At 40.7% G+C, this 26,523-nt stretch overlaps 2 protein-coding genes across 3 annotated transcripts in view; both read left to right on the plus strand.

Annotated features, from left to right (window-relative positions):
* TMEM108 (transmembrane protein 108) overlaps nt 1-26,523 on the plus strand; it is a 417,094-nt gene continuing 390,571 nt past the window's right edge. For both annotated transcript variants that reach the window (XM_061167608.1, XM_061167609.1), the window contains exons 1-2: nt 1-24; nt 5,743-5,857. The gene's annotated coding sequence lies outside the window, so the exon portion shown is untranslated. The remainder of the gene's footprint in view (nt 25-5,742; nt 5,858-26,523) is intronic.
* LOC133073729 (large ribosomal subunit protein eL31-like) lies at nt 11-25,171 on the plus strand. The gene is made up of 3 exons (XM_061167611.1): nt 11-24; nt 5,743-5,857; nt 24,749-25,171. The coding sequence occupies exon 3, from the start codon at nt 24,750-24,752 to the stop codon at nt 25,122-25,124; it is 375 nt and encodes a 124-aa protein (XP_061023594.1). The 5' UTR covers nt 11-24; nt 5,743-5,857; nt 24,749; the 3' UTR covers nt 25,125-25,171.

The raw sequence follows: 26,523 nt of genomic DNA on the forward strand, positions 1-26,523 counted from the left end.
GGGAGCGGGAGCGCTTCTCCCGAGGTAAGAGCTGCCGCGGGGCGGGCTCCCTGTCCCTCCGCGGCCGATTGCGGGCGAGCGGGGCGGGGGGAAGTCTGAGGTCCGCCTGCCCGGGGAGCCTCACTTGGGAGAGGATGCAGACCCAGGCTCAGTCGTCTCCCTCGGTGCCTCGGTTTCCCTTTTCTGCCCGCTAATGCATCTCCCCATCCTCCTCACCGCGGTGCCGGGTCCACCCGAGGGGACTTGCCCACCTGGTAGCCTCGCCTTCGCCTTTGTTTCTCTCCCGGAGGGATGCTGGTACTGGCCCCCTCCCCAGGTAAAGGATGAAGGGTGGTGGGGCGGGGACGTCTCCGGCGCAAGACCTGGCCTAGAGCCGGGAAGAAGATGGCTTTAATGCAGTGGGACCTGTCACATGTGAGAATGAAGAAAAAAAAATGTAGTGTCACTTTGGCCAAGCCACGGGACTCGAACTAATCCGGCGGAGGCGGCGGCGACCAAAGCCGTATTCCTGGCGCAGCCGTGCAGGCGGGGGTGGGGGCAGGACCCGCGGGCCAGCCCAGGTGCGCCAGTGGAAGGCTTCTCCCGACCTGCCTGGAGCTCTCACCCCAGAGTTGCACCGAAACGCTTTTAGCCTGCAGAAGGGATCAAGAGATTCGTAAAGAGAAGGGGGAAAAAAAAATATTTTAAAAGCCGCTGGGCACTGGCGGAGAAGGTCTAAGTGAGAGGCTACAATGAGAAATTACAGCGAAACTGGTGGCTGGTAGTTGTGAGGGGGAAGATCCCTGCAGTGAACTGCAGAGCAGACCATCACACGGAGATTCTCCTTCAAGAAAACCTAATATATATATATATATATATATATATATATATATATATATATTTGCCGGGGGGTGGTGATTATCTCTGTAAACTGAGGTTTTTCTGGGCTGCCGAATCAAGTAATGACTTATTTTTAGCATGTTAATGGGTGCTAGGGAGAAAGGAAGGCAGGTTACACCCGTTTAGATCTCCTTAATTCTTTCAAAAGTGCGTGTTTAAAGAAGGCCTTTGGATGCCAAAAGCTGCGTGTGTGTGTGTGTGAGAAAGAGAGAGAGTGTGTGGTTTGGGGGGTGGGGGAGATGTCTCCTTGAAGTCATACTTTACAAAAGGCATCCTCTGCCTCTTTCCTTCTCAATTTCCCTAGACCTGAAATAGCAAGAGCATACTGTACAGCTCATAACAAAGTATAAAAAGTCCCTTCAATTTTCCACTAGTTAATTTATTAGATATACCTGTTAGTTTGCTTGGTACGGAATGGTTTAAACTATCATTAGGAAGATTTTTACTGTATTTTGGAATTCCACTATAATTCATTTACAACTTATTCTGGTAGGAAATGGACAAGGATCTGTCTACCTGATTCCTCAGAGACATCCTGACAGGGGTTCAAAGGCTTTTTATTACTCTTACCTTCCCCATACAAAGTTTTGTTTCTTTAGGAAATGATGTGATTTTTTTTTTCAAACACCTCAGACACACTGCATGCCTGTGAAATGCCCAAACGTGTTAAGAAATCGATTTACTTGGCAAGTTCAAACTAACTAAAGAAGGAACACTTAAATTTGTTAGGGGGAATCAGAATTAACATCAACTGTAGCAGATCAACTTTTGGTGGTTTTCTGGGGTGAGCAAAAGTAAAAGAAAAGGTGTTGCAAAGCTTGTTGGGAATGTAACAAATGACCTCATAAAGTAAAATATAGATTGTCACCTGACAGATTGGTACATAAAGCAAATTAGAGTAATTTTAGAACTTGTCAGTGATTTGTTTCTAGCTGGTATCCATGGGGAGAGGAAGGAATTCTGAGCCTGGGGTGGGGAGTACAGTTTGAAAAGATATATGCTTTTGTGTTTAGAGAGAAAATGTCGCTTTTGTTATATAAACTACACAAAGGACATGCAGTGTTTATGTTTAGTCTGTGAATGGGAGGCAAGGGTTTTGGAAAGGTTGAAAAACACTTATTAGGTTAAACAAGGGAAAGCAGAAAGATTGGCAGGTTTAGTTCATCTTAAGGGAAGCAGTGACCTATAGGACAAGGTTTATTCTCTGATTCAGTAAAAGCCCACTAAGGTTGCTTCCAAAGCAACAACAGAATCATTTCCTTTATGTCGTTTCTGTCCCCTGGGTCAGGGAGGGAAGAGTGAATGAGAGATTAGACTCTGACCTGCATGCCTAAGCAGTATTGTCCTTTGAGCGGGATCTGTGTCACACTGTGTAAATCTAAGAGCCGTCACATTGATAGAGGTCTGAGCACCTCCCCTGGACTCTTGCTGTAAGATAGAGTGGGATAGCATTGCCACAGGTGGCAGCAAGGTGAGATCATCTGATACGGAAGCCCTAGGGTGAAGAGAGCTAGGAAGTGTTTAATTCAGTGAAGCTCTGCCTCTGGAGCTTTGAGAAGGCAGAGCTGCCTCTCTACTGGCTTGACTGGCTGGGTTTTCTACGGCTTCCCAAGGACCTGCCCTTCACGATGGGAGCTCCTGTGGATTTCTGTGTCTCAGGTTGTAAGCATCAGTTATGCTTGTAATGTGCTCTAGAAAGGGAAGGCTCACAGAAACACAAATCTAGGCTGCCGTTCTTTCAGGCATGTCAAACGCAGGCTTCCAGAAAACGAGTTATGCCCTCCCTACCAGTAGATGGCACTGCTGTCTCTGGGAATTCCTGGAGGAGATGAAACACGAGCTGGCAAACCAGTGATGTGCAGCCTCTGGTCTAGAAGATTTTGAAAGGCTGTGTCAGTTCCCAAAGAAAATCCTTAAAAAAAGGAAAAAAAAAGTTATGAAAGCCAGAAATATTGATACAAAGTAGGAATGATGGTTGTGGGGGTTAAGAATGGGTGCCATTACTTTGCTGGCTGTGTGTGGGAGATGGAGAGGGTAAGCTGACAAGCATTGGAGCACAGGTTTGAAAGCCCTTGAATACATATTGTTGGCTAATTGAAAATGAGGTTGAATTCATGATCCAATCAAATTTCCCAACAACTTCCTAGTGTCTACCTCTTTGCTTATAAAACTCATCTGTACACATGGACGGGACTATGGAAATACACATGTAACTTTTAAACCTAATCAATATCCAGTAATTATGTATCTGAAGATAGTGGTGAGAGTATTAGTAAAAATAATGCTCATGCTTTTAGGGCTGTCCACAATAGTAGGTCAAAGTTATTCTGAATCAGTTTCTTGTAAAACTTAAAAATTCCTAACAAGTATTCTACAATTTTAAGATTTTATTAGCGATTCACATCCTGAACTTTGGTTTTATTGACCTTATTAGCCAGGGTTTATTCATTTATTCCCCTCTTTTGAACTACCTTTTCTTTCATTTTTAAAAAATAATTGACTGTTTTTGATATGAATTTTGTAGCCATATATTTGAAGGAGGTGATACTGTTGCTAGTGAGGTTACTGTGCATATGAGCTTTGACCCTTCTGGAGGCATAGAACTCTGCTCCTGGGAGTCATCACCCGAATCACCTGCTTCCTCATGCTGTCCTTATGCTATGGCTCAGCTTTTTGGAGTTTATTTCCACCTCTCTTCAAGTGAACTCATGAGCTGATTTTTATTACCAATGCCAAATCCTAAAATCTTGCTGACGCTGGACAGCAGTAGTCACAACAGTTTGCTAACATTACCTCATTATGTGACCTCAAATACATTTCTTTGCCTTTCTGAACCTCAGTTTTCTCACCTGGGTCACTGGAATTGGGTGAGATGTGATACATGTCTCTTGAAGAAAAAAAAAATCCTTTCTAAGTCAAAATTCTACGGCCAGCTGATTCTCATAAAGTGTCCATATTTCTGAATCCCCTGAAAAATTCTTATCTAAAAGGTATTTTCATGCAGTGAACCTAGAGCAAAAAGAAATCTCACTAATACTTCTTCTCAGAGAATCCTAATAATTCAGAGTTGTAAGAAACCTTAGGGATGGTTTAGCTTGACCTCATTTTATAGACAAAGAGTTTCACCTCAGAGCTGAGTGATTTGCCCAAGCTAACAGAACTAGAGAATGGTAGAAAACTGGGACCCAACCTCATGTCAGTCCTGCCTTTTCCAGTGCTGAATTTCTTCACCTGCCATCAGTACACAGAAGATGCTGTGTCTACAGGGCTGGAGCCAAGAAAATTCTGAGTAATTCCTTAAAGTAGGGTTTTTAAACCACAGCATGAATAGTATTGTGTTGGGCAGAAATTCAAGGTCTGACTTCTTTTTTGCACCTCATTCTTTTCTTCACTGACTGTTCTTGAGTAGTATTCTTTACTATACATCCGTGTGTTTTTTTAAACTTTCCTGCAGAAGAAAAAAAACTTTCTTCACCCTAGAAGAGTCATTCCCCAATCAGATGTTTTTAAATTGGGTCCATGGCAAAAACAAGAATTTTTATTTTCCATACATACACACTGAGTCATTGCTTGAAAAACTTGGTTTGCCCTGTGACCCGCTTCCCTTTGGACATGTGAGATATAACTTTGGTGGTGATCACTGTTTCGAAGAACATTTGCTTGAAAAACTTGGTCTGCCCTGTGACCCACTTCCCTTACATTCCGTATGATGGTGGTCCATGCTGTTGAATGCGTCCTTCTGGTACCTTTTTAGATTTGGGCCAGAGCAGCCATTTACTCTCACTTTAGCAGAAGAAAAAGAATTACCTTTTCTTCTTCAGCAGCTTATCAATTGAATTTTTGTAATAACAGAAGAAAAAGTCCAATTTCTGTACTCTGATTCCAGCACACTGAGTTAGTATGAGATTTGAGGGACATTGCTGACTTCTGAGTTTGTTTCCTTGTCTGGAAAATAAGAGGGGAAAGCAGTGACCACTTAAATTCTTTCTAGTTCTGAAATCTTGTGACTCTTTGAAATTTTACCTGGTATCCTGAAAATGGGGATTTTATGTATAATCAAAGTTGGTGCCAGTTCTTTGTGTCTGCAGATCACTTTGTGGTATACAAAAATATTCTCTAATTTTTAAAATCTCTTTTGTACTTCACGTGTGGTCAAAGAACAGCATCTGGGAGTTTGCAACTCAGCATTTTGTCAAGATACCCAGGAGCTATGCTTGCTGTTTTGTCTCATTTTTGAGTTTCACATTGACGCATAGGTCAATGAGGGAAGCAGAGTATTTCACAGATGAGGAACCCAGATCTCAGAGTCATTAAGAAACTAAGTCAGATTTACTGTTAGTGTCTCACCCAGAACTCCATACTCTAAACCTAATATCTTCTTTGTCGGGCTAGAGTCAGGCTTGTGTGATACTGATTATTAGCTACCCAGCAACCCATGGATTTAGGTGTGGCTGTGTGACCAAGTGGAAGTGAAAAAGTATTGTGGTCCATTTCTAGGGGAAAAAAGAAACAAAAAGAGAGCACCCATGCAAGTTCCTCCATGCTGTTTTATACTCCTTGTAGGCTGGAATGGAGAGGGTCCCTATGAGATCTTGGGATGCTGTGTTAAAGGATGGCAGGACTTTTGTCAGCCTGGCTGCCTGGATTGCTGTTAAGGGAGACAGTTCAATTGTCCAGTATGTATATAGGAGCAAGAAATAAGCTTTTATTGAGCTTAAACCATTATATATGTTTGGGTTTATGTGTTAAGTACTGACAGTTAGCCTGTGCTAGCAAATTCATTTGAGGAGCAGTGGCTTGGAACTTGAAGTTATGGATCTTCTGGCCCAATGTATTCATTCATTCATTTTTCATCTTTGGTAGTTGGTGATCGATTGGTTGTGATCCACCATGCAGAAGTGAGTGATGAAAGGCAACAGAGCTGATGGGTCATGAGGATGTAAGTGCATTTGAAGGCTCTCACACCCTCTACTCCAGGGTAAGTCAAAGGCATTCTTTGCCATTGTTGTTCTGGTTTTACTCTTGTCTTAACTGAGTAAGACAAGATCCCCTCTTGGCATCAGTGCAGTGGGGTGCCCTATCTGTGAAAGTTTCCCAAAGCCTTTAGTGATTCAGGTCATAAACACTGTTAAGATCAGCACTTACAAAGCTAAAACTATGGTCAAGGTGATGGGATAGAATCTGCATGGGAATATCTCAACATAAGAATTTTTTAGTGAGTTTGTATGGGGCTTGATTTACATAGAGGGTGAGGGTGTTGCTGGGCCTTCCTGAGAAGGGAACTAGACCTGAGTGCTGTTTTCCTGTAGCTATATCATATTGTTATCTCTGCTGACACAAATTCCCCTCTCTCAGCACCCTACTCTTCCATGGATCACTTTGCTTAACTTTTCCTGCATTAATCACTTTTTTTTTGGGAGATGGAAAACTGCTTACCAGAGAGTTGATGATTTCCAATTTGGTAGATAATAGTGGTAGCAAAGCACATGCTTCTGCCCATGCCATTTTATTTTATCCAGTGTCACTGGAAGTCACATGCCCATTCCCTCCTCATCTGTTTGCAGTCCTTAGTGCAATGGATGTAGGCACCAGGAGTATTATAACTAAAGCTGCTTTGGATTTTCATCTGTCGTGAAGATTTTGAGACTAAAAGGAGATTTGGTGTGCCCTTCTCAGAGGCAGTGGAGGGCTGAGAGGGAGGAGTGAAAAGGACATCCCATCCTTTCTGAGGTCTCTGGCTTTTAGAGCTTAAACTAAAACCAGACTCACTAAAGAGAAAATAATAATTAATACAAATCTAAGCAGAGCTAAGAATGGTTAGGAAAAAGGGGGACAGCAGGTTATATTTAGAAAAAAAAGTACTCAGCTGAGAAACTGGATGGAGGATTGTTTTTAAGCATCTTAGTTCAATACTGTGGAGTCCTTGCTGATAATGTCCCATTACCCATGCTCAGACAGAGGGCACCCAGTAAGGCTAATGTCCTTCTGTGCCTCACGTGGCTCAGTAATGAGTACAATTTACTGAACAAAATAGACAATTAGGAGCTGTAGATCTCTGGAGATTCCCGTAAGCATGCATCATTACAGCTCTGGAGTGATGCATGTGCTTGGAGATAAGCAAAGCAGAGGACAGGGAGCTGTAGGGCACATCAACAACTGAAGAATCCAGGTGAGCATCCAGACACAGACCCCATCTCAGCGCCTGGGGGTCACTAAGGAAAGGGCCTGGGCTCTGCTAAACTTTGTTATTAGAGGAAAGGAGCCAGACTTTGCCAGCTTTCCTCATTTTCCTCTGTGGCGCCAAAAAGCTTAGCATGACAGAAATAGCACTCAGCTGGTACGTTTCCATGTAAATGCTGTATGAGGATCAAATTACAGAGGGAGCCATTCTTTATTGATTAGGAGCCAAAGAAACTAGTGCTGGAGATGCCAGAGGATCAGGGGTTCTCATCCTCAGCACCATGGGCATGCTGAGCCTGGTGAATCTTTGTTGCGGGCTATCCTGTGCATTGAGGCATGTTCAGCAACATCCTTGGCCTCTACCCTATGGATGCATGTGGTTTCCCCGACCCCCACCACAATCATTACAATCAAAAGTGTCTCCAGACATTGCCAAGTGTGCCCTGGGGAAAAAACTGCCCCTGGTTGAGAGCCACTGCGGGAGGTGATTTAATTTTGCTCTTGAGTTTCTCTGGGACGCCATTTCAGTAACTTAGCCTCATTATGCTAGTTTCCCTACCTGTAAAATAGACACAATGTTTCTAAGTCAGTAGCCTAAAGAAGGGCTGTATGAAGCACTGTGTGATTACTTGAGAGCTCTATGAATGCTAGTAAGTACCTGTCTCCTCAAATATCCAGGACCCAGGGATCACTCTTAATCCTTATGAAGGCAGTAGCTGAGGAGGAGGGGAGTTTGAAGGGTCAGTGGTGTGGGAAATGATGCATAGTGCCAGACTGATTTCACTTGAAGCTTTCATATTTAGTTCATTTCAACAATGTACTCTTGATAAAGGCTTTTTTTTTTTTTTTTTTTAAAGGGAAAAATGGGAGAGTGGAGGAGAGAGAAATAAGCTTTTAGAAGAGCAGTCCAGGAAATTGCTTTTAACTAGGGGTGGGAGATTGCGGTAATCTCTTAGAGTGACTCATATAATTAGTGCTAAGTTGCTTCAGTCATGTCTGATTCTTTGCGACCCTGTGCAGTGTAGCCCACCAAGCTCCTCTATCCATGGGGATTGTCCAGGCAAGAATATTGGAGTGGGTTGCCATGCCCTCCTTCAGGGGATTTTCCTGACTCAGGGATTGAACTTGAGTCTCTCCTGTCTTCTGCATTGGCAGGTGGGGTCTTTGTCACTAGCGCCACCTAGTGAGGGGAAGTCACTAGGACATAAAGTCACCAAAGGACATAAAGAAGTAACCCTCCCAAAGAAAAATATCCTCCCAAATTACTACGGATCCTAGAGCAGATTTTGTGAGTAATACAACAAATACCAGAGAGTGTTTGAGGAAATCTGTTTTTATTCTATAGCTTTTCCATCTTTTTCTTCTCTGCTTTGAAAGTATAGAAAAGGGGTTGTCTTCAACCCATGCCCTTTGAATGATACATAAAATGTTTTAGGATCACGGTTGTTCTGCTCATCTTCTAGAACTGTGCTGGAATGGTGAAAAGGGCTATCACCCTGGCTTGGGCCTGAAGTAGTCATGTTATTTTACTAGAAGATCTCAGTTTAGGAAGAGCAAGTGCAGGGATTAGATGTAAACTGTCCTGGCAGGTTTGAGTTCAGCCTTGCTGAGGTGTTGGTCTCTGTACTTACTAGATACACTCAGCAAACTTACACCAAGACCATATTGACATAGGCACGGTGTGGACAGAGCATGGCCATCATCGGGGAGTTCTGTTGGACAGCACTGCTTTAGACTATAAAGACTCTGTTTATCAGAAATCCATACTTGTAGTGACAGTGTGCGTACTTGTTATAACAAGACCTCCCCTCATTTAAAACAGAATTGTGTTTTGGACTTCTCCATCCTGGGTCACTTTTCAGTCTGTGAGAGGACCTTGCTGAACTTTTTGGCTTGCTGTAGCACCTGTCACAGAAAGTGCCATGAGCCTGTCTCTCTGACATAACTGAGTGCTCTGCCTCAAAAATATTTGTGCTTTAATCCCAGGCTGCTGAGCTGTCTCTTTCCATTTGGTGTCTCCACACCCTGACCCTCGGTGGTGAAGCTTGTTTGTGCAGGATGTCTCTTTTGATACTGCCTAGAGCTTCACACAGGGTCTGGGACAGGTGGTGAGAGAGTTTTCACCTTCCTTCCTTCCAAGCCCCAGCGTGGCTCAGAAAAGTGTTTCATAAGAAGGCATTAGTTCACAAGCTTAAGCTCTGAGGCGTTATCCCCTAAAGAATTAGTTTGTAAAGTAGTATAGGACATATTTAGTAGTTAAGCCCTTTAGCAACATGGAAGAATTTTCAGGTGATATTATCTCTCACTAGTACCAATATTAGTGGCTCTGAAACTATCATAATTAGAACAGATGAAAAGATGTAGAAATAAAGACGTATTTTAAAAGATGTAATTTAAATCTAACTGAGCCCAAGACTGTTTTGCATGGTAGAAGGAATGAAAGCAGAGGGTTTGCGTGCTGTGAGTTGTGTTGCAGGAGACAAGGCATGGAGATGGCTGGGCTGAGATGGTGCTCGGATGGCCTTCACTGACCGCGCCTCTCCTGGCTGTGTGGTGCTGATCCTCGTATTGCCCTCCTCTCTTCACTTTGTGTTTCTGTTCTGCTTTGGTCTGCTTGGAGTGTTGGAGGGGTCTTAGTGTTTCTCACAGGAGGTGCTCTTAGCATTTTGATAGAATGACTCATCCTTGTGTGAAACTTTGCTGCCCATTATAGGACATAGAGCATCCCTAGTCATTGAATGCTTGTATTACTCTGACCAAGTCATCAAGTCAACCAACAAGGCCCCCTGTATTTCTAAATATGGCCTCTGATTGAGAATCGCTGGCTGCTAGAGCCTTGGGGGGTTTTAGAAAGGGGGAGTAATTAGAGTTGCAGAAGGTGCAGGTGCTCGAAGGGGCTGGCTCATTAATTTCTGATATGACCTGACCTATTCCCAGTGCTGGAACTGCTTTGGGAGCCAATATTCTTCTATAGAGACCAGAAGAATCAGTGGAAAACTTGGTCCCTAAACCTCAAAATCAACCCAGAAGTCACAGGGGGGACGTCTGTCAGTGCCACAGAGGGTGGAGAGAATACTGAGGCTCCCAGAGCATGCTGGTTTTTATTCTTGACTGAGAGAAAAAATGCAGCAAGGGAGATTTAAAGACAATCCAAGAGAAAGGGGTTTTGCCAGCCATTTCTTTTCTTTCTCTGTGATTACAAAAACTGGCAAAGTAGCCCTAAATTTGTGAGGTTATTGTAGACTCTCAGATGGGAAATCTGAGGTTGTTTTATAGTTAGTAAAGAGGAAAAAAAAAACACTTTCAGATGTCTTACTGTGGGGCATCTATAAACATCTCTGATTACAAGAACAAAAGCTCATTCAAGTTACCTTAAGAAATGGCAGGCTTAAGTAAGGATACATGGGAAAATAAAACAAATGTCAGACGTGTGGCAAGTTGTGGGTAATCCCAGAGGTCTTTCAGGATGAGAAAGAGCTGTCATGTGGCCAGACCTCACGGTGACAGGAACTAACTCAGGACGAGGAAGATTATTGCCTGATCTGTTGCAGCTCCAGGGTTTGTCTGCACCAACAGTGCTTGATCAGTCTGCATTCTACTTCTCCACCATTTACATGGCTCAGGATTCCTGTTTTGGCTTCTCTACTCATGTCTTCCTGTCCCTACAACCTAACTGATGGTCTGTGTATGGACCAAGAAGGAAAAGCATATGATAATTCTGTAGTAACTATCAGCCCTCTGGTTATAGAGTTCCTTCTCCCAGGCAGTCTTAGAGGTACTGATGCCCTCTCTTGGTCCACACAGCGGTGTCCTGAGTCTTCTTGCCTCAATAAAGACTGTGGTTTCTCTGGAAGGGAGCAGTGGTAGGGTCAAAAGAATGTGAGACCTCTCTTGTGTAAGGACACTGAATTCTCAACTCTTAGAATCAACATAAACAGTGTTTGTGGGTTATGTGTATAATAAAGAGTTGAAAGATTACTTTTGAAGCCGCTGCATTCAGTAGCAATTATGAAAAAGCCTGAATTCGTTTTTTTAGGAGACTGGCTGCATCCCAGAGCAGAATGGTAGGGAAATTGCTGGGCTAGATGATTGGGAAATCAGCAGTTGTATTTTCCATATGGATATTTTATTTTTTTGCATCTGTCAAATGTGATTCTCTCAACCACCCATGTATCTTGTAGGAGTAATGGCTAGGTAGCTGTCTAAATGTTGAAAGACATTTTGACATCTCTGACAAGTGTTATTCAACAGCTGGGTTTGTAAAATTCCAGTTCTGACAAAGTAAAATAATTTGGCTTATTACTCCAGAAATAAATTCCATATAGATGGTGTCATTTTTGGAATTACTACTTTAAAGGCAGACTTTAAAATGTTTTGTGTTGTAGTGTGTTCTGTTTATTTACCCCCAGTCTTGGAGAGCTAGTTTCATTTGAGCTAATGCTTGAATATGACTTTACAAGGGAGTGCATCCTCATATTTGCAGAAGGCTCTCTCCTTATTTATGATTCTGTGATAGGGTAAGATGATGGTCCTGGCTTCATGGGCCCTCACAGCTGTGAAGGGCATGCTCTGTGACATCACACACAGCCCAGTGGCTCACTGAATTCATTTAAGGCTCTTACTCTTCTCAAGTAGCTGGAGCATGGGAGTGACACATAGAGAGTTAGTATTTCCTTAGCTGCAACTTCTGTTGAAAGTGGCAGAAGAGAAAAGTTCACTGGGGCTTCTGCAACTGCTAGTTGAGCAAAGAATGTAGGCTGTTACTGAAAGATGATTGGGATCAGCTTTCTCACTCAGCTGCTCGAAGGAGCAGAGATGAATTTTTTGCTTCAGTTTCTCTTCTTACTCTGGGAAGATCCCTATCCCCTGTATGGAATTTTTTTAATGAGAAGGGAAAAATAGAGAATTGTATCCAATACATTTTAAAATACATGATTGTATTTCTTCTGAAGAGGAAGATTTGTGTATAGTAACCATATATCACCAGATTAAAATCTTCAATTTTAATTTTAAAGAAATTCTAATCTTACAGTATAAACCAAAGATAAAGTCAAATTTTTGCATATATAATTTATTTTTTATAAAAATAAAACAAAATTATGTTTGTTCTCATAGAATCAGGAACTAATATGCAGCCCTTACATGAAGATTCTATAGCAATGGTAAAGACATCTGCTCTCTCCCAGGTGTAAAGAGATGAAAGATGATGCCTGAAAGATGCCTGAGAGTCCCAGGTCCTGAATCCTGGGATTTTGTCCTACTCTAGGCCACTCCCTAGATAAGTGTTGGAGGATAAGTGTGATAAATGGACACAGATGATTGAGGGGAGGGCTGAAACCTCCAGCTTCGGTGAAGTGTCCTGTACTTCCCATGAGACACAGGAGGAGTAGATCCTACCCAGGCCTTTCCCTCCTGAGCCCATTGTTGAATCCTGGCCTTAGCCTTTCTAGGAAACAAAACTATGGCTGAAGTAATATCCTCAAACATGATTTCTTATTAGCATGTCCCTTTTAAAAGAAGCTTCCTGGACGAGGAGGAAGGCAGACAGATGCATGCTTCCCTTAGCTGTCAAAAGCTGTCTCCTTTCTATTGGAAAGTGAAAGTGAAAGTTGCTCTGTCTTGTCCGATTCTTTGCGACCCCATGGACTATACAATCCATGGAATTCTCCAGGCCAGAATACAGGAGTGGCTAGCCTTTCCCTTCTGCACGGGATGTTCCTAACCCAGGAATTGAACCCAGGTCTCCCACATTGCAGGCAGCTAAGCCAGAACGCTTATTAGATCACTTCTCAAATTTTTAATTATTGCCATTAGTAAAATATTTTCTAGACATGAAGCAATAAGACATTAATAGAGACCCCCAATTAGTGTCTTTTAATTTGAGAGCCCCAAATCCCATGTTAATATGGTACTAGACTTCAGCTTCTTGTTCCTTCTGGTGTTTCTCTAAATGCATTTCCATCTTTTTCCTCCTCCCACTAACTGTGTTATCTAGTTTAGATCCTTTGGTCTGTTTACCCCCTTTCTTATATCTTTCTTGATTTCCAAAGTCCTGTGATTCCCAGCAGCCTGAAGGACAATGTGCTTCTTAACTAGGCATAAAGACAGTCTGCAGTATGACTCCAACTTACTGTCTGACTTTCTACTCTTTCTCTTCACAAACTGCTCCTTACTTAGACTGGTCCTTGGTCCAGTTGTCTATTCTGTGCATAGAATGCCCTTTCTTTCCAGTGACCATATCTGTTTGGTAGCATTGAAAACCTTGGTTCCATTAGATAGATGTGCTTTTTCTTCTTGTCTCTATCAGATTTTAGAAAGGTGACTTTGGGAAAAATATTTAGTTTCTCTTAACCTCAATTTTCTTATTTGTAACAAGGGACTCAAAATAGCCCCCTTATAGGATGCTTGTGAACGTAGTACCATGTCCTCGCTTCTGACTGCCCAGCACAGAGCTGTGTGTGTAGGCTAATCATGTGCACTTGCTGACGAAGTTACTGATCAGATTTGCCCAGCTGATCTGGATCACATTTCTTGATTAGCCATCCTCTTCCTACAACTGCCACACCTTCTGTAATCACGTTTCTTCTCCAGTACTCCTAAGTTGATCAGTAAGCACCTGAAAATATATGCTCCTAGGGTGTGACAGAAATGGGACCCTCCCACACTATTGGTGGGAATGTAAATTGGTGCAGACACTGTGTAAAACAGTATTGGAGCTTCTTTAAACTACAAATACAGTAACTATATGACCCAGCAATCTCACTCCTGGGCATATATCCAGAAAAGACAAAAACTCTAATTGGACTTCTCTGGTGACTCAGTGGTAAAGAATGCGCCTACAGTGCAGGAGACATGAGAGACACAGGTTTGATCCCTGGGTTGGGAAGATCCCCTTGAAGAAGGGAATGGCAACCCACTCCAGTCTTCTTGCCTGGAGAACTCCATGGACAGAGGAGCCTGGTGGGCTACAGTCCATGGGATTGTAAAGAGTTGGACATTACTGATCAGTTAACAATTTTTCTTTCTTTCTTTCTAATTTGAAATGATACATGCACCCCAGTGTTCATAGCGGAACTGTTTACAATAGCCAAGACATGGAAACAGCCTAAATGTCCATCAACAGATGGATGGATAAAGACAGTGTAGTGTCTTTACTACACACACACACACAAATACAGTGGGATATTATTCAGCCATAAAGAGAATGAAGTAATACCACTGGCAGCCCTGTGGGTGGATCTAGAGATTGTCATATTGAATGAAGTAAGTCAGAAAAGACACATATCATATGATATTGTATGTGGAGTCTAGAAAAAAGTACAAACGAACCAACTTACAAAACAGAAATAGACTCACAAACATAGATAACAAACTTACAGTTATCAAAGAGAAAATGGGAAAGAGGGATAAATTAGGAATTTGGGATTAACAGATACACACTACTATATATAAAATAGATAAAGATGTTGCTGTGATTTATGTCAGAGTGTTCTGCCTATGTTTTCCTCTAGGAGTTTTATAGTGTCAAGTCTCATAGTACCATTTGCTAAAGACATTGTCTTTCTAACATTGTATAGTCTTGCTTCATTTGTCTTAGATTAGTTGGCCATAGGTACATGGGCCTATTTCTGGGCTTTCTATCCCATTCCATTGATACATATTTCTATTTTTGTGCCAGTACCATACTGTTTTGATGAATGTAGCTTGGTAGTATAGTCTGAAGTCAGACAGCCTGATTTTTCCAGCTGCATTTTTCTTTTCTCAAGATTGCTTTGGCTGTTTGGGGGTCTTTTGATCCATCTCCCAGAATAATGAAAAGAAAAACAAAAATAAACAAATGGGACCTACTTAAACTCAAAAGCTTTTGCATAGCAAAGGAAACGATAAACAGAATGAAAAGACAATTCACAGATTGGGATAAAATATTTGCAAATGATATGATCAATAAAGGATTAGTCTCTAAAATTTATAAACAGCTATTATGTCACTTAATGGCATCAAAACAAACAACACACTCAAAAATGGACAGGAGGCCTAAATAGATATTTCTCCAAAGAAGACATATGGATGGCCAACAGGCGCATGAGAAGATGTTCAACATCATTAATTATTAGAGAAATGCAAATCAAAACTACAATGAGATATCAACTCACACCTGCCAGAATGGTTATCATCACAAAATCCACAAACAATAAATGCCGGAGAGGGTATGAATAGAAGGGGACCCTCCTACACTGTTGGTGTAGGTGGTGGGAATGTAAATTGGTACAGCCACTGTGGAGAACAACATGGAGGTTCCTTGAACTAAAAATAGAGCTACCATATGACCCTGCAATCCCAGTCCTGGACAAAAGCATGGAGAAAAGCATGGTCTGAAAGGATACATGCACCCCAATGTTTATGGCAACACTATTTACAATGGCTAAAGCGTGGGAGCAACCTAAATGACCATCAACATATGAATGGATAAAGAGAATGTGGTACATAAATACAATGGAATTTTACTTAGCCATTAAAAAGAATGAAATAATGCCATTTGCAGCATCATGGATAGACCTAGAAAGTGTCATACTGAGTGAAGTAAGTCAGACAGAGAAGGAGAAATATTGTATGACATCCCTTATATGTGGAAACTAAAAAGAAAGGGTACAAATGAACTTACAAAACAGAAAGAGGCTCACAGATTTATAAAACTTATGGTTGCCAGGGGAAAGGGATAGTTAGGGAATTTGGGATGGTCGTGTACACACTGCTATATTTAAAACGGTATAACCAACATGGACCTATTGCATAGCACATGGAACTCTGCTCAGTGTTATGTGGCAGCTTAGATAGGAGGGAGGTTTGGGAGAGAATGGATACATGTGTATGTATGGCTGAATCCCTTCACTTTTCCCCTGAAATGATCACAATATTGGCTACACCCCAATACAAAATAAAAAATTCAAAAGTAAAAAAAACAAGGACTTATAGTATAGCACAGGAGACTATGTACAGTATCTTACAATAGCCTATAATAAAAAAGAATCTAAAAAATAATATGTGTGTATGTGTGTTAGTGTGGTCATTCACATCCGACTCTTTGTGACCCCGTGAAGAGGCTCTTCTGTCAATGGGATTTCCCAGAGAGGAATATTGGAGCAGGTTTCCCTTTCCTCCTCCAGGGGATCAAACTTGTGTCTCCTGCATTGCAGGTGGATTCTTTACCACTGAATCACTTCTGTATATATAGCTGAATCACTTTACTGAACACCTTAAACATTGTGAATCAAGTCTATGTCAATAAAAATAAATAAATGAAAATGAAAAAAAAATGATTGAATAAACATGTTACTTTGGGAAAAAAGGATACTGTTCTCCCTGCACCTGTTATGGTGAAAATTATCCTGGACCTTCATAATGTCCTAATTTATCTCCCACATTAGAAATTGAAGGCAGTTTTAGGGTCACTCCATGCAACCTGAGCACTGGTTCATTATCTTCATAGTTGATTCCTTTTATGTATAGTGAGATTATCATGAAGATCAATGGTATGATTATAGCTGTCATGAGAAGTTATACCTCTTTGAAACAAAGTTTTCCCAGGCCCAACCAACAGGCTTTTTATTCCAAACATCATTTAATAAAATGCAACATGACACTAACAGGATTGCTTGTACGAACACTTGGAGTTCATTTAAGCACACTCTGCCCTATATTGATTCTCAATTATAGCATGTTTAGCATGAATAAACCTGCTGGTGTTCTCAAACAATGGTAATGCTGTCTTGGCAGTTCTGCCCTTCTGACTGTGGAGCTGAAAGCATATCAGTGTTTCTTTTGTTCACTCTTTTTAAATTGTGGTTTTCTACCTCTTGCTCAAGTGATTTAAGCCATACTTTAGGCTTATAAATTGTAGTTTTTAAAGCATATCTCTTTCTGGCTCTTCTCACTCTTTCCTTTATTTCTGCATTTTTCTTATTGTATCATGGACAAAATAAGACTGAAAAATTTTTTTTCTACTCAAGGTAAGAAAAATTTAAATACTTGTATTGCTTTTCTGGAGAAGGCAATGGCAACCCACACCAGTACTCTTGCCTGGAAAATCCCATGGATGGAAGAGCCTGGTTGGCTGCAGTCCATGGGGTCGCAAAGAGTCGGACACGGCTGAGCGACTTCACTTTCACTTTTCACTTTCATGCATTGGCGAAGGAAATGGCAACCCACTCCAGTGTTCTTGCCTGGAGAATCCCAGGGACGGCGGAGCCTGGTGGGCTGCCGTCTATGGGGTCGCACAGAGTCAGACACGACTGAAGCGCCTTAGCAGCAGCAGCAGCAGTATTGCTTTTCTGGTTTGAGATTCCTTTTTTAGTTATTAGCATTGGCTGCAATTTCGTATATACTTGTGGGTCTCTCACTGCATTTATTTTGTCTCTTTTCTTGCTTGTTTTTCAAAAAAAATTTATTGGTGCATAGTTGATTTGCAATGATGTGTTACTTTCAGGTGTACAACAAAGTGATTCAATCATTCTTTTCAAATTCTTCTCCAATATTGGTTATTATATAATATTGATTAGAGTTCCCTGTTCTATATAGTTGTTGTTGTTGCTCAGTTGCTTAGTCGTGTCAATTCTTTGTGACTCCATGGACGCCAGGCTTCCCTGTGCTTCACCATCTCGCAGAGTTTGCTCAAACTCATGTCCATTGAGTTGATGATGCCATCCAACCATCTCACCCTCTGTCACCTCCTTCTCCTCCTCACCTTAATCTTTCCCAGCATCAGGATCTTTTCCAATGTGTCAGCTCTTCACATTAGGTGGCTGAAGTGCTGGCGCTTCAGCTTCAGCATCAGTCTTTCCAATGAATATTCAGGCTTGGTTTCTTTTAGGATTTACTGGTTTGATCACCTTGCTGTCCAAAGGACTCTCAAGAGTCTTCTCCAGTACCACAGTTTGAAAGCATCAATTCTTTACCTCTCTGCCTTCTTTATGGTCCAACTCTCACATATATATGTGACTACTGGAAAAACCGTCACTCTGACTATATAGACTTTTATCTCTGTTTTTTTTTAATACGCTGTCTAGGTTTGTCACTGCTTTTCTTCCAAGGAGCAAGCATCTTTTAATACTACATAGTAGTTCATTAATGCTATATAGTAGGTCTTTGTTAGTTATCTAGTTTACATATAGTAGTGTGTATATATTAATCCCAATCTCCTAATTTGTTATTTCCCCCATGTTTCCCCTTTGGTAACCACAAATTTAATTTGATTTTGAGATCTGTGAATATGTCTCTATTTTGTAAATAAGTTCATTTGTATCATTTTTCTTTTAGATATAACCAATGTCATATGACATTTGTCTTTCTCTGTCTGACTTACTTCACTTAGTATGATAATCTCCAGGTCCATCCATGTTGCTGCAAATAAATGGCATTATTTCATTATTTTGATAGCTGAATAATATTCTATTGTGTATGTATATATATATATATATATATATATATGTATATATATACACACACACACCACACCTTCTTAATGGATACTTAGGTTGCTTCCCTGCTTGGCTATTGCTGCCATGAACATTGGGGTGGATGTATCCTTTTGAAGCATGTTTTCTCTGAATATATGCCCAGGAATGGGATTGCAGGGTCATATGGCAGTTTTATTTTTAATTTCTTAAGGAACCTCCATACTGTTCCCATAGTGGCTATTACCAATTTACATTCCCACCAACAGTGTAAGAGGGTTCCCTTTTCTCCACACCCTCTCCAGCATTTATTTTTGTGGATTTTGATGATAGCCATCTGACCAGTGTAAAGTAATGCCTCATTGTAATTTTGATTTGCATTTCTTTAATAATTAGCTGGGGCTTCTCAGTTGGCTCAGTAGTAAAGAATCCACCTGCCAATGCAGGAGATGCAGGTTCGATCCCTGGTTTGGAAAGATCCCCTAGTGTAGGAAATGGCAACCTACTCCATCCAGTATGCTTGCCCGGAAATTCCACAGAGGAGGCTGGTGGGCTACAATCCATAGGGCTGCAAAGAGTCAGACAAGACTGAGCACACATGCAGGCAGGCAGTAATTAGTAATGTTAAGCATCTTCTCATGTGGTTTGTGGCCACCTGTCTGTTTTCTTTGCAGAAGTGTCTATTTAAATCTGCCCATTTTTTTTATTGGGTTGTTTGATTTTGAGCTGCATGAGCCATATGGGAGAAAATATTTGCTTGAATTTATTGATGAGAGGTATAAGTAGAACTGCATGGATTTTTCTGCATTCTTTGGTGATATGAGCAGTGACTCACTGAACCCTTAACAATTGTCTAAATTTTGTGGGTTTTCTCTCTTTCTACCTTAGACTTTTGAGGGAAATTTATAAAAATCCATGAGAATATTTGTGGTAAGAAAGGATCCATTACAGTATACAGTCGGTCCTTCATATCCATGGTTCTGCATCCACGATTCAATAAACTATAGATCGAAGATATTTGAGAAAAAGAGTTACACAAAGTTCCAAAAAAAGGAAAACTTGAATTTGCTGCACACTGGCAACTATTTACATAGTGTTACATTGCATTTATAACAACTTAGATAGTATTTACATTATGTTAGGTAACATAAGTAATCTAGAGATTGCTTTAACACTGATGTTTTATATAAGGGGCTGGAGCACCTGCAACTTTCGGTATCTACTGGGGAATTAGCTGGGTCCAATTCCCCAGCAGATACCTACAGACGATTGAATTTTCCTTTCCAGATCCTCTTTTTGAAGATGATTTGTGATAGAATTGTTTGTTTGTTTGGGGTTTGGGGGACTCATAATCAGAAAGGTTATCTAGTGTAACTTCTTTGAATGGAGAGATATTTTAGGCATGCAGCAGGAGCCTCCCACCCTCTTCTCTCCATGAGCACTGATGGAGGGAGTGCCTCTGTGTGTGTGTTTAGGGTGACGGAAAGGGAGGGTGGTGACAATAAACTGGGAGACTCTATTGCATGAAGTTGCTTGTTAATCCTCCTGAAGGGGGAAAACCAGTGTCTCGGCCATGCGTTCTTCCTCACAGAGTTGCTCATAGTTGGAGGAAGCAAGAAATATACAGCCTATAATCAAGCTGGATTTTCTTTTAAGCTGTTGATTTTGAGTTTTTTTAAATTATGGGCACCGGGATGAGAACAGCAATGGGAAGATGAGGTGTACAGCAGCTGATACGTGGCCAGTTTGTGCCTTGTGTTAGGTTGAGTCTCCTACTCTTTCTTCAGTTTTAAATAAACGTCTCAATTTCCTGCCTGTGAGCTAATGAGAAACTTCTCCTACTGGAAGCTCTCCCCTGTTCCTTCAGAATTTAGGAAGAAGAGCAGATGGGATTATATCTTGCCTTGGGAGGATGATAGCCCCACTGTGGGTTTGTTCCTGAGGAAGGAAAAAGAACTCGCATCTTAAAGTACTTCCGGTCACATCCTGCTCGCGCCCTCAGAATCACAACTCTCAGGTGTGCTCTCTGCCACAGCCTGTCTGCCTGGGTTTCCCTCTTTGCAGCTGGGCAGACCACTAAGTGTTGGGGCTCATCCCTTGTGTCCACCACCTTTCTTCCCAGGGTGGAAAAGATGGGAGAGGGGTAATCCTCAGGGGCGAGAGAACCAACAAGAAGAGACCAAGAAGTACCAAGGGCAACATCCTGATTCCCAGTCCCACTCCAGGCCTTCCTGCTCATCTAGCTTTGCTTCTTTGGGCATTACAATTTGAGGCCACATTTTAGAACTAGGAGACTTTGTTACTAATGGGAATTGTTTTCCTCATTTACTTATTTGTCTCTGGAGTTAGACAATGAGGTCTCCTCAAGCGTGGACCCTGCCAGGAACTTCTTGTGCATTCTTTGCATGACCTACCCTATAGGAGGCACATGGCTAGGGTTTCAAAATAGGGAGATTTCATGGCCTTAATAGTTTGTAGCCTATCTTATTCATTCCCTTATGCGTGTGTGTGTGTGTGTGTGTGTGTGTTAGTTGCTCAGCTGAGTCTGACTCTTTGTGACCCCATGGACTATACGCCACCAGCTCTTCTATCCAAAAAATTCTCTGAGCAAAAATACTGGAGTGGGTAGTCATTCCCTTCTCCAGGGGATCTTTATGACCCAGGAATTGAGTCTGGGTTTTATGCATTGCAGGCAGATTTTTTACTGTCTGAGCCACCAGGGGAGCTTCATTACCATTTTAATGTATTTTTTCAATGTCCACTTGCTTGTTTCTCTCTGGAATAGCATTTATTTTTCCAGGTGGGTGAAAGTCTGAATGCCTCCAAAGCTATCTGCAGTAGGATTGATTTGGTCATATCAGACTTCATCTGTTGTTGAGCTGAATTTTACTTCTCTCTTGTAACCCTGTGTCAGGAACATGAGCCTCACTTTTTACTTTAGAGGCTTCCTTAACTACCAGAAGATGGAAAGGCTGGAGTTCTTTTCCATCAGGTCTCACTTAAATTGTCTGTGTGGTTACAGAGGAGTCAGTTCACTTCTGTGTGGTGTACTTTAATAATTAAGAGTCCATCCAGCTCCTCTTAGTCATATCACTTACTCTGTTATTTTTGTTTTCATTTAAGTTGTCCTATTCCTTTGTCCTAGTTGTTAAATGTAGTCTTTTTTCCTTAGCCAAAGCCATTTCTTTGAAGGGCAGGGACAAGACCTATTTCTCATGCATCCTTGGCTATCCTTTTTCTCCCTATAGACCAAGCGTAAGACTCTATTCAAATTAGATGATCCATAAGTGTTTTAACCTAATTAAACCCAAGCATTTATAGAATTCAACAGGAAGAAATGCCTTTAATACATTAAGATCTAAGCACATCTTAGAGGTCTTCTGGTCCACCTCTTTTTTGGATCAGTTTATTGATTCAGTTATTTCTTATTTCATCCTTCCTTTCTTCCCTCTATTTTGTGCCAGGCACTGCGTAAGGAGCAGGAGATCTGAGGTGAATATAGAGGTGGAGCTTACTGTCAAGTGGAGAGGATAGGCAATAAACAAATGATTAAATCTGAAAGCTGTAAGTACTGGGAACTCCAGAAGCCCACCACTGGGAGCTGCCTTAGGGTCCAGGGAGGCTTTTGTGAGAATGTAAGGTTTAAACTGGGGATTATCAACACAGAGAAAGGAAGTGACTTGCCCAAAGCCAGTCGGTAGCTCCTGTGTAGCAGAGGTCAGCCTGTAACCCAGGTTTCTACCCAGATTTCTTAGCAGAGGTTTGCCTGTAACCCACGTTTATTCCTCTGAATTTTGTGACAATTCTGTGAAAACCCTCGTTGTTAAAGTACTTTGATCTTCTGAATTTCATTGAGTACATACCATTTAGCTATTATATGAATAGGTTACATTTTGATGAGAAAGCCTTATGTATATTTTCCTTCCTTGCCACATGTGAAGCAATATACAATGTTTTAGTATCTTCCTTTCTTCTGGAGTACTTACTGGCTCGCCTTCTATTACGTTCTCTTGGTCCTGTGATAACTTATCTCCTTCATAACTTTTAAGTTTTATTTAATTTCCCCTAACTTATTAGGAGATTTTAAATTTTATTCTACAGGGTATTAAAAATTAAGGACTCAGGAATTATAGAAATTGAGAATGGCTAAAAGATAAGTGATAATAAGAATTTAATAAAAATTTCAAAATAAACTTCAGGGGCTCTCTGAGATGATCCCAAGAAGTTGGAACGGGATCTTTTTACCAGTTTTTCTTAACTCTTCAAAGCTCATTACATATGTGAGCTTGGCCAGAGATGGCAACTGGCAAATCCTAAAGAGAACTCTCCACATATTTACTCACAAGTGTTTTTGTGTAAGATGCATGGGAAGAAGACCAAGGCACTGGGAATGAAGTCCTTGAGAAGAAAGATATTAGAAAGGGGCCCACTTAACCTATAGATATAGTGAGTACTTTGAAAATTTATCATTCCATGGTAGTTTGCAGATAAATGCATAAAATATGATTTCCACAAGATCGCATATCAGGTTAATGAAGGCTTGAAATGTGTGACATTATCTGCAAAATGTTTACATTTAAAGACTTTTTTTTCTGGGTGTTTCTGGTTTCATCAGAATCTCAAACAAGGTTCTTATCACAAAATGGTTAAGAATAATGGTGCTAGCAGAAAATACTGATTTTAAAAAGTTTGGAGTGATAGAATCTTTCTATATGTGTCATGAATATCAGAAATTGTTTAAAAAATTATTCATTCATAGTATAATAAAACTTATACATGACAAAAATCACTATAAACAAGATTTACAGATGTGACTAACTGAAATATTTAGAGCATGTTTATTATTAATGTCTCTAACATGCAAGTAGAAATACATTTGCAGTGTGTTTCAACAGCATAATGGTGTTGGCAAGAGTGAGGACCTCTGGAGGACTTGGGTCTGTGTTGTTATAACTTGTTAGTTGGTTGGGTCTCTGTTGTTACAACCTTTGTTTCATAACATAGATGCATTCACAGGAATACCCATTGCAGGTTTATATTTGATAAGAAAAACTAGAAATAACCTAAGTATCCATTAGTAGGAGTCTTGTCACTAAATAATGATACATGTCTACCATGGAATACCTTATAGCCATTAAAAGTGACACAGTTCTGAACAGAAAGTCCAGAAATGAAGCCACATGTACATGGTCACTTAATCTTTGACAAAAGAGGCAAGGATGTATAATGGGGAAAGGACAGCCTCTTCAAAAAACAATGTCAAGAAAACTGGACAGCTTTTTTGACATGCTAAAGAGTCAAACTGGACTTTTTACTCATGCTATGTGCAAAAATAAATTCAAATGAATTAAAGACTGAAATATGAGACCTGAAGCCAAAAAACCGCTAGAAGAAAACATAGGCAGTATTACCAGTATGTCTTTTGATCTGCCTCCTCAGGCAAGAGAAACAAAAGCCACAGTAGTTGGACTAGATCAAACTCATGGCTTCCCTGGTGGCTTAGGCGGTAAAGAATCTGCCTGCAATGCGGGAGACCCAGATTCGATCCTTGAGTTGGGAAAATCCCCCGGAGAAGGGAATGGCAATCCACTCCAATATTCTTGCCTAGAGAATTCCATGAACAGAGGAGCCTGGCAGGCTACAGTCCATGGCATTGCAAAGAGTCAAACATGACTGAGTGACTCACACAACACAACAACAAAACTCGAAAGCTTTCCTCTGTGAAGGAAACTATTAACAAAATGAAAAGTCAGACTACTGAATGGGAGAAGATGTTTGTAAGTAATATATCCTATAAGGGGATTAATATCCAAAATATACAGAGAATTTATACAACTCAACATAAAAAATAAAACAAAAACTTTCTTAAAAAATGGACAGATCTGATTGGAGACTTTTCCAAAAAAGCCATATAGATGGCCAATAGAAATATGAAAAGATGCTCAACATCACTAATCATCAGGGAAATGAAAAATGGAAATCACAAAACCTCACACTGATGACAGTCAGAATGACCGTCATCAAAAAGGCAGCAAGGAACAAGTATTGGCCAGGATGTGGAGAAAGGGGAACCCTTGTACACTGTTGGTAAGACTATAAATTGGTACAGTCACTATGAAAAATAGTATGAAGGTTTCTTTAAAATCTATACTTATCACATGATCCAGAAATTCTACTCATGGGTATATATCCAAAGGAAACAAAAACATTAATTCAAAATTCCAACCACGGCCCTGCAGGATGGCTCCCGCAAAGAAGGGAGGCGAGAAGAAGGGCCGGTCCGCCATCAACGAGGTGGTGACAAGAGAATACACCATCAACATTCACAAGCGCATCCATGGAGTGAGTTTCAAGAAGAGTGCCCCTAGGGCACTCAGAGAAATCCGGAAGTTTGCCATGAAGCAGATGGGAACTCCAGACGTGCGCATCGACACCATGCTCAACAAAGCCGTCTGGGCCAAAGGAATCAGAAATGTCCCATACCGGATCCGTGTGCGGTTGTCCAGAAAACGTAATGAAGACGAAGACTCGCCAAACAAGCTCTGCACTCTGGTTACCTATGTGCCCGTCACCACCTTCAAAAATCTACAGACAGTCAATGTGGATGAGAACTAATTGCTGATGGTCCAATAAAGTTATTGAACTGCCAAAAAAAAAAAAAAAAAAAAAAAAGATACATGCACCCTGATGTTCATAGCAGCATTATTTATGATAGCCAAGACATGGAAGTAATTGAAATGTCCACTAATAGTTGAATGGATAAAAAAGACACATATGGAATATTATTCAGCCATAAAAATGGAATCTTGTCATTTGTGATAAGATGAATGGACATAGAAAATGTTATGCTAAGTGAAATAGGTGAGAGAAAGACAAATACTGTGTGATTTCACTTATATTTAGAGTCTCAAAAAAAAATGAACAAATCATTTGGAAACAGAGTCATAGATACAGAGAATAAACTTTATGGTCCTCAATGGGAGGAAGGTGGCAGGGTAAGTGAAATAGGTGAGGGAGATTAATAGGTCCAAACTTCCAACTATAAAATGAGTCATGGGGATGAAATGTACAGCATGGGGAATATTGTCAATAAAATTGTAATCACTTTGTATGGTGACAGAGGGTAACTAGTCTCATTGTGGAGATAATTTTGTAATTTATAAAAATATCAAATCACTATGTTCTAACATAACTAATGTAGTATAGTATGTAAATTACACTTCAATTAAAAAATACTTTATTTTTATGGGAAGCTATCTGGCAAATTAGTAGATTAAATTTAGGTTAAAATAATTATGATCACAGGAAAACTTAAGTAATGTGAGTCCATTTATATAAAATTGTTTTTATATATGTACTTGAGCAGAAAGGGCTTCCCCTTTCTGGCTCAGTGGGTAAAGAATCTGCCTGTGGTGCAGGAGATACAGGAGACACAAGTTTGATCCCTGGGTCAGGAAGATACCTGGAGGGGAAAATAATGACCCACTTCAGCATTCTTGCCTGAAAAATCCTACTGACAGAAGCGCCTGATGGGCTACAGTCCCAAGGGTTGCAAAGACACAACTGAGTGACTAAGCACTTGGACAGAAGGACTATTGAGTAACATCTTAGTAGTGTTTTTATCCAAGTGATTTTATTTTGTAATTTTTGTGTGTAATTTATATGCTTGTACAATGAGCATGCCTCATTAAAATTCCTAACAATATTTAAAACCTGCTTGAGCCTAGTGATCAAGTGTTTGTAGCACCATCTCAACAAGATAACATGTTAGTGGGCGGAAAGGACTGGGCGTTGTTTTTATAGAACATCTATTAAGTTCAACTTTATATACACCCAGGCATTAAGTGATAAGGATACAAATGAGTGTCTTTGTGCCTAGGAACTTAAAGTCTAGAATAATTCTAAAATGGCATGTTGTTCAGTAGGTATGCAGTTCATTGGCCTGGAATATATAAGTATCTGCATAGGAAAGCTTTTACGATGGATGGCATGTGTATTCAAATTTGTCATTTTA

The sequence above is a fragment of the Dama dama genome, chromosome 19 (genome assembly GCF_033118175.1).
Source record: "Dama dama isolate Ldn47 chromosome 19, ASM3311817v1, whole genome shotgun sequence".
NCBI lineage: Eukaryota > Metazoa > Chordata > Mammalia > Artiodactyla > Cervidae > Dama > Dama dama.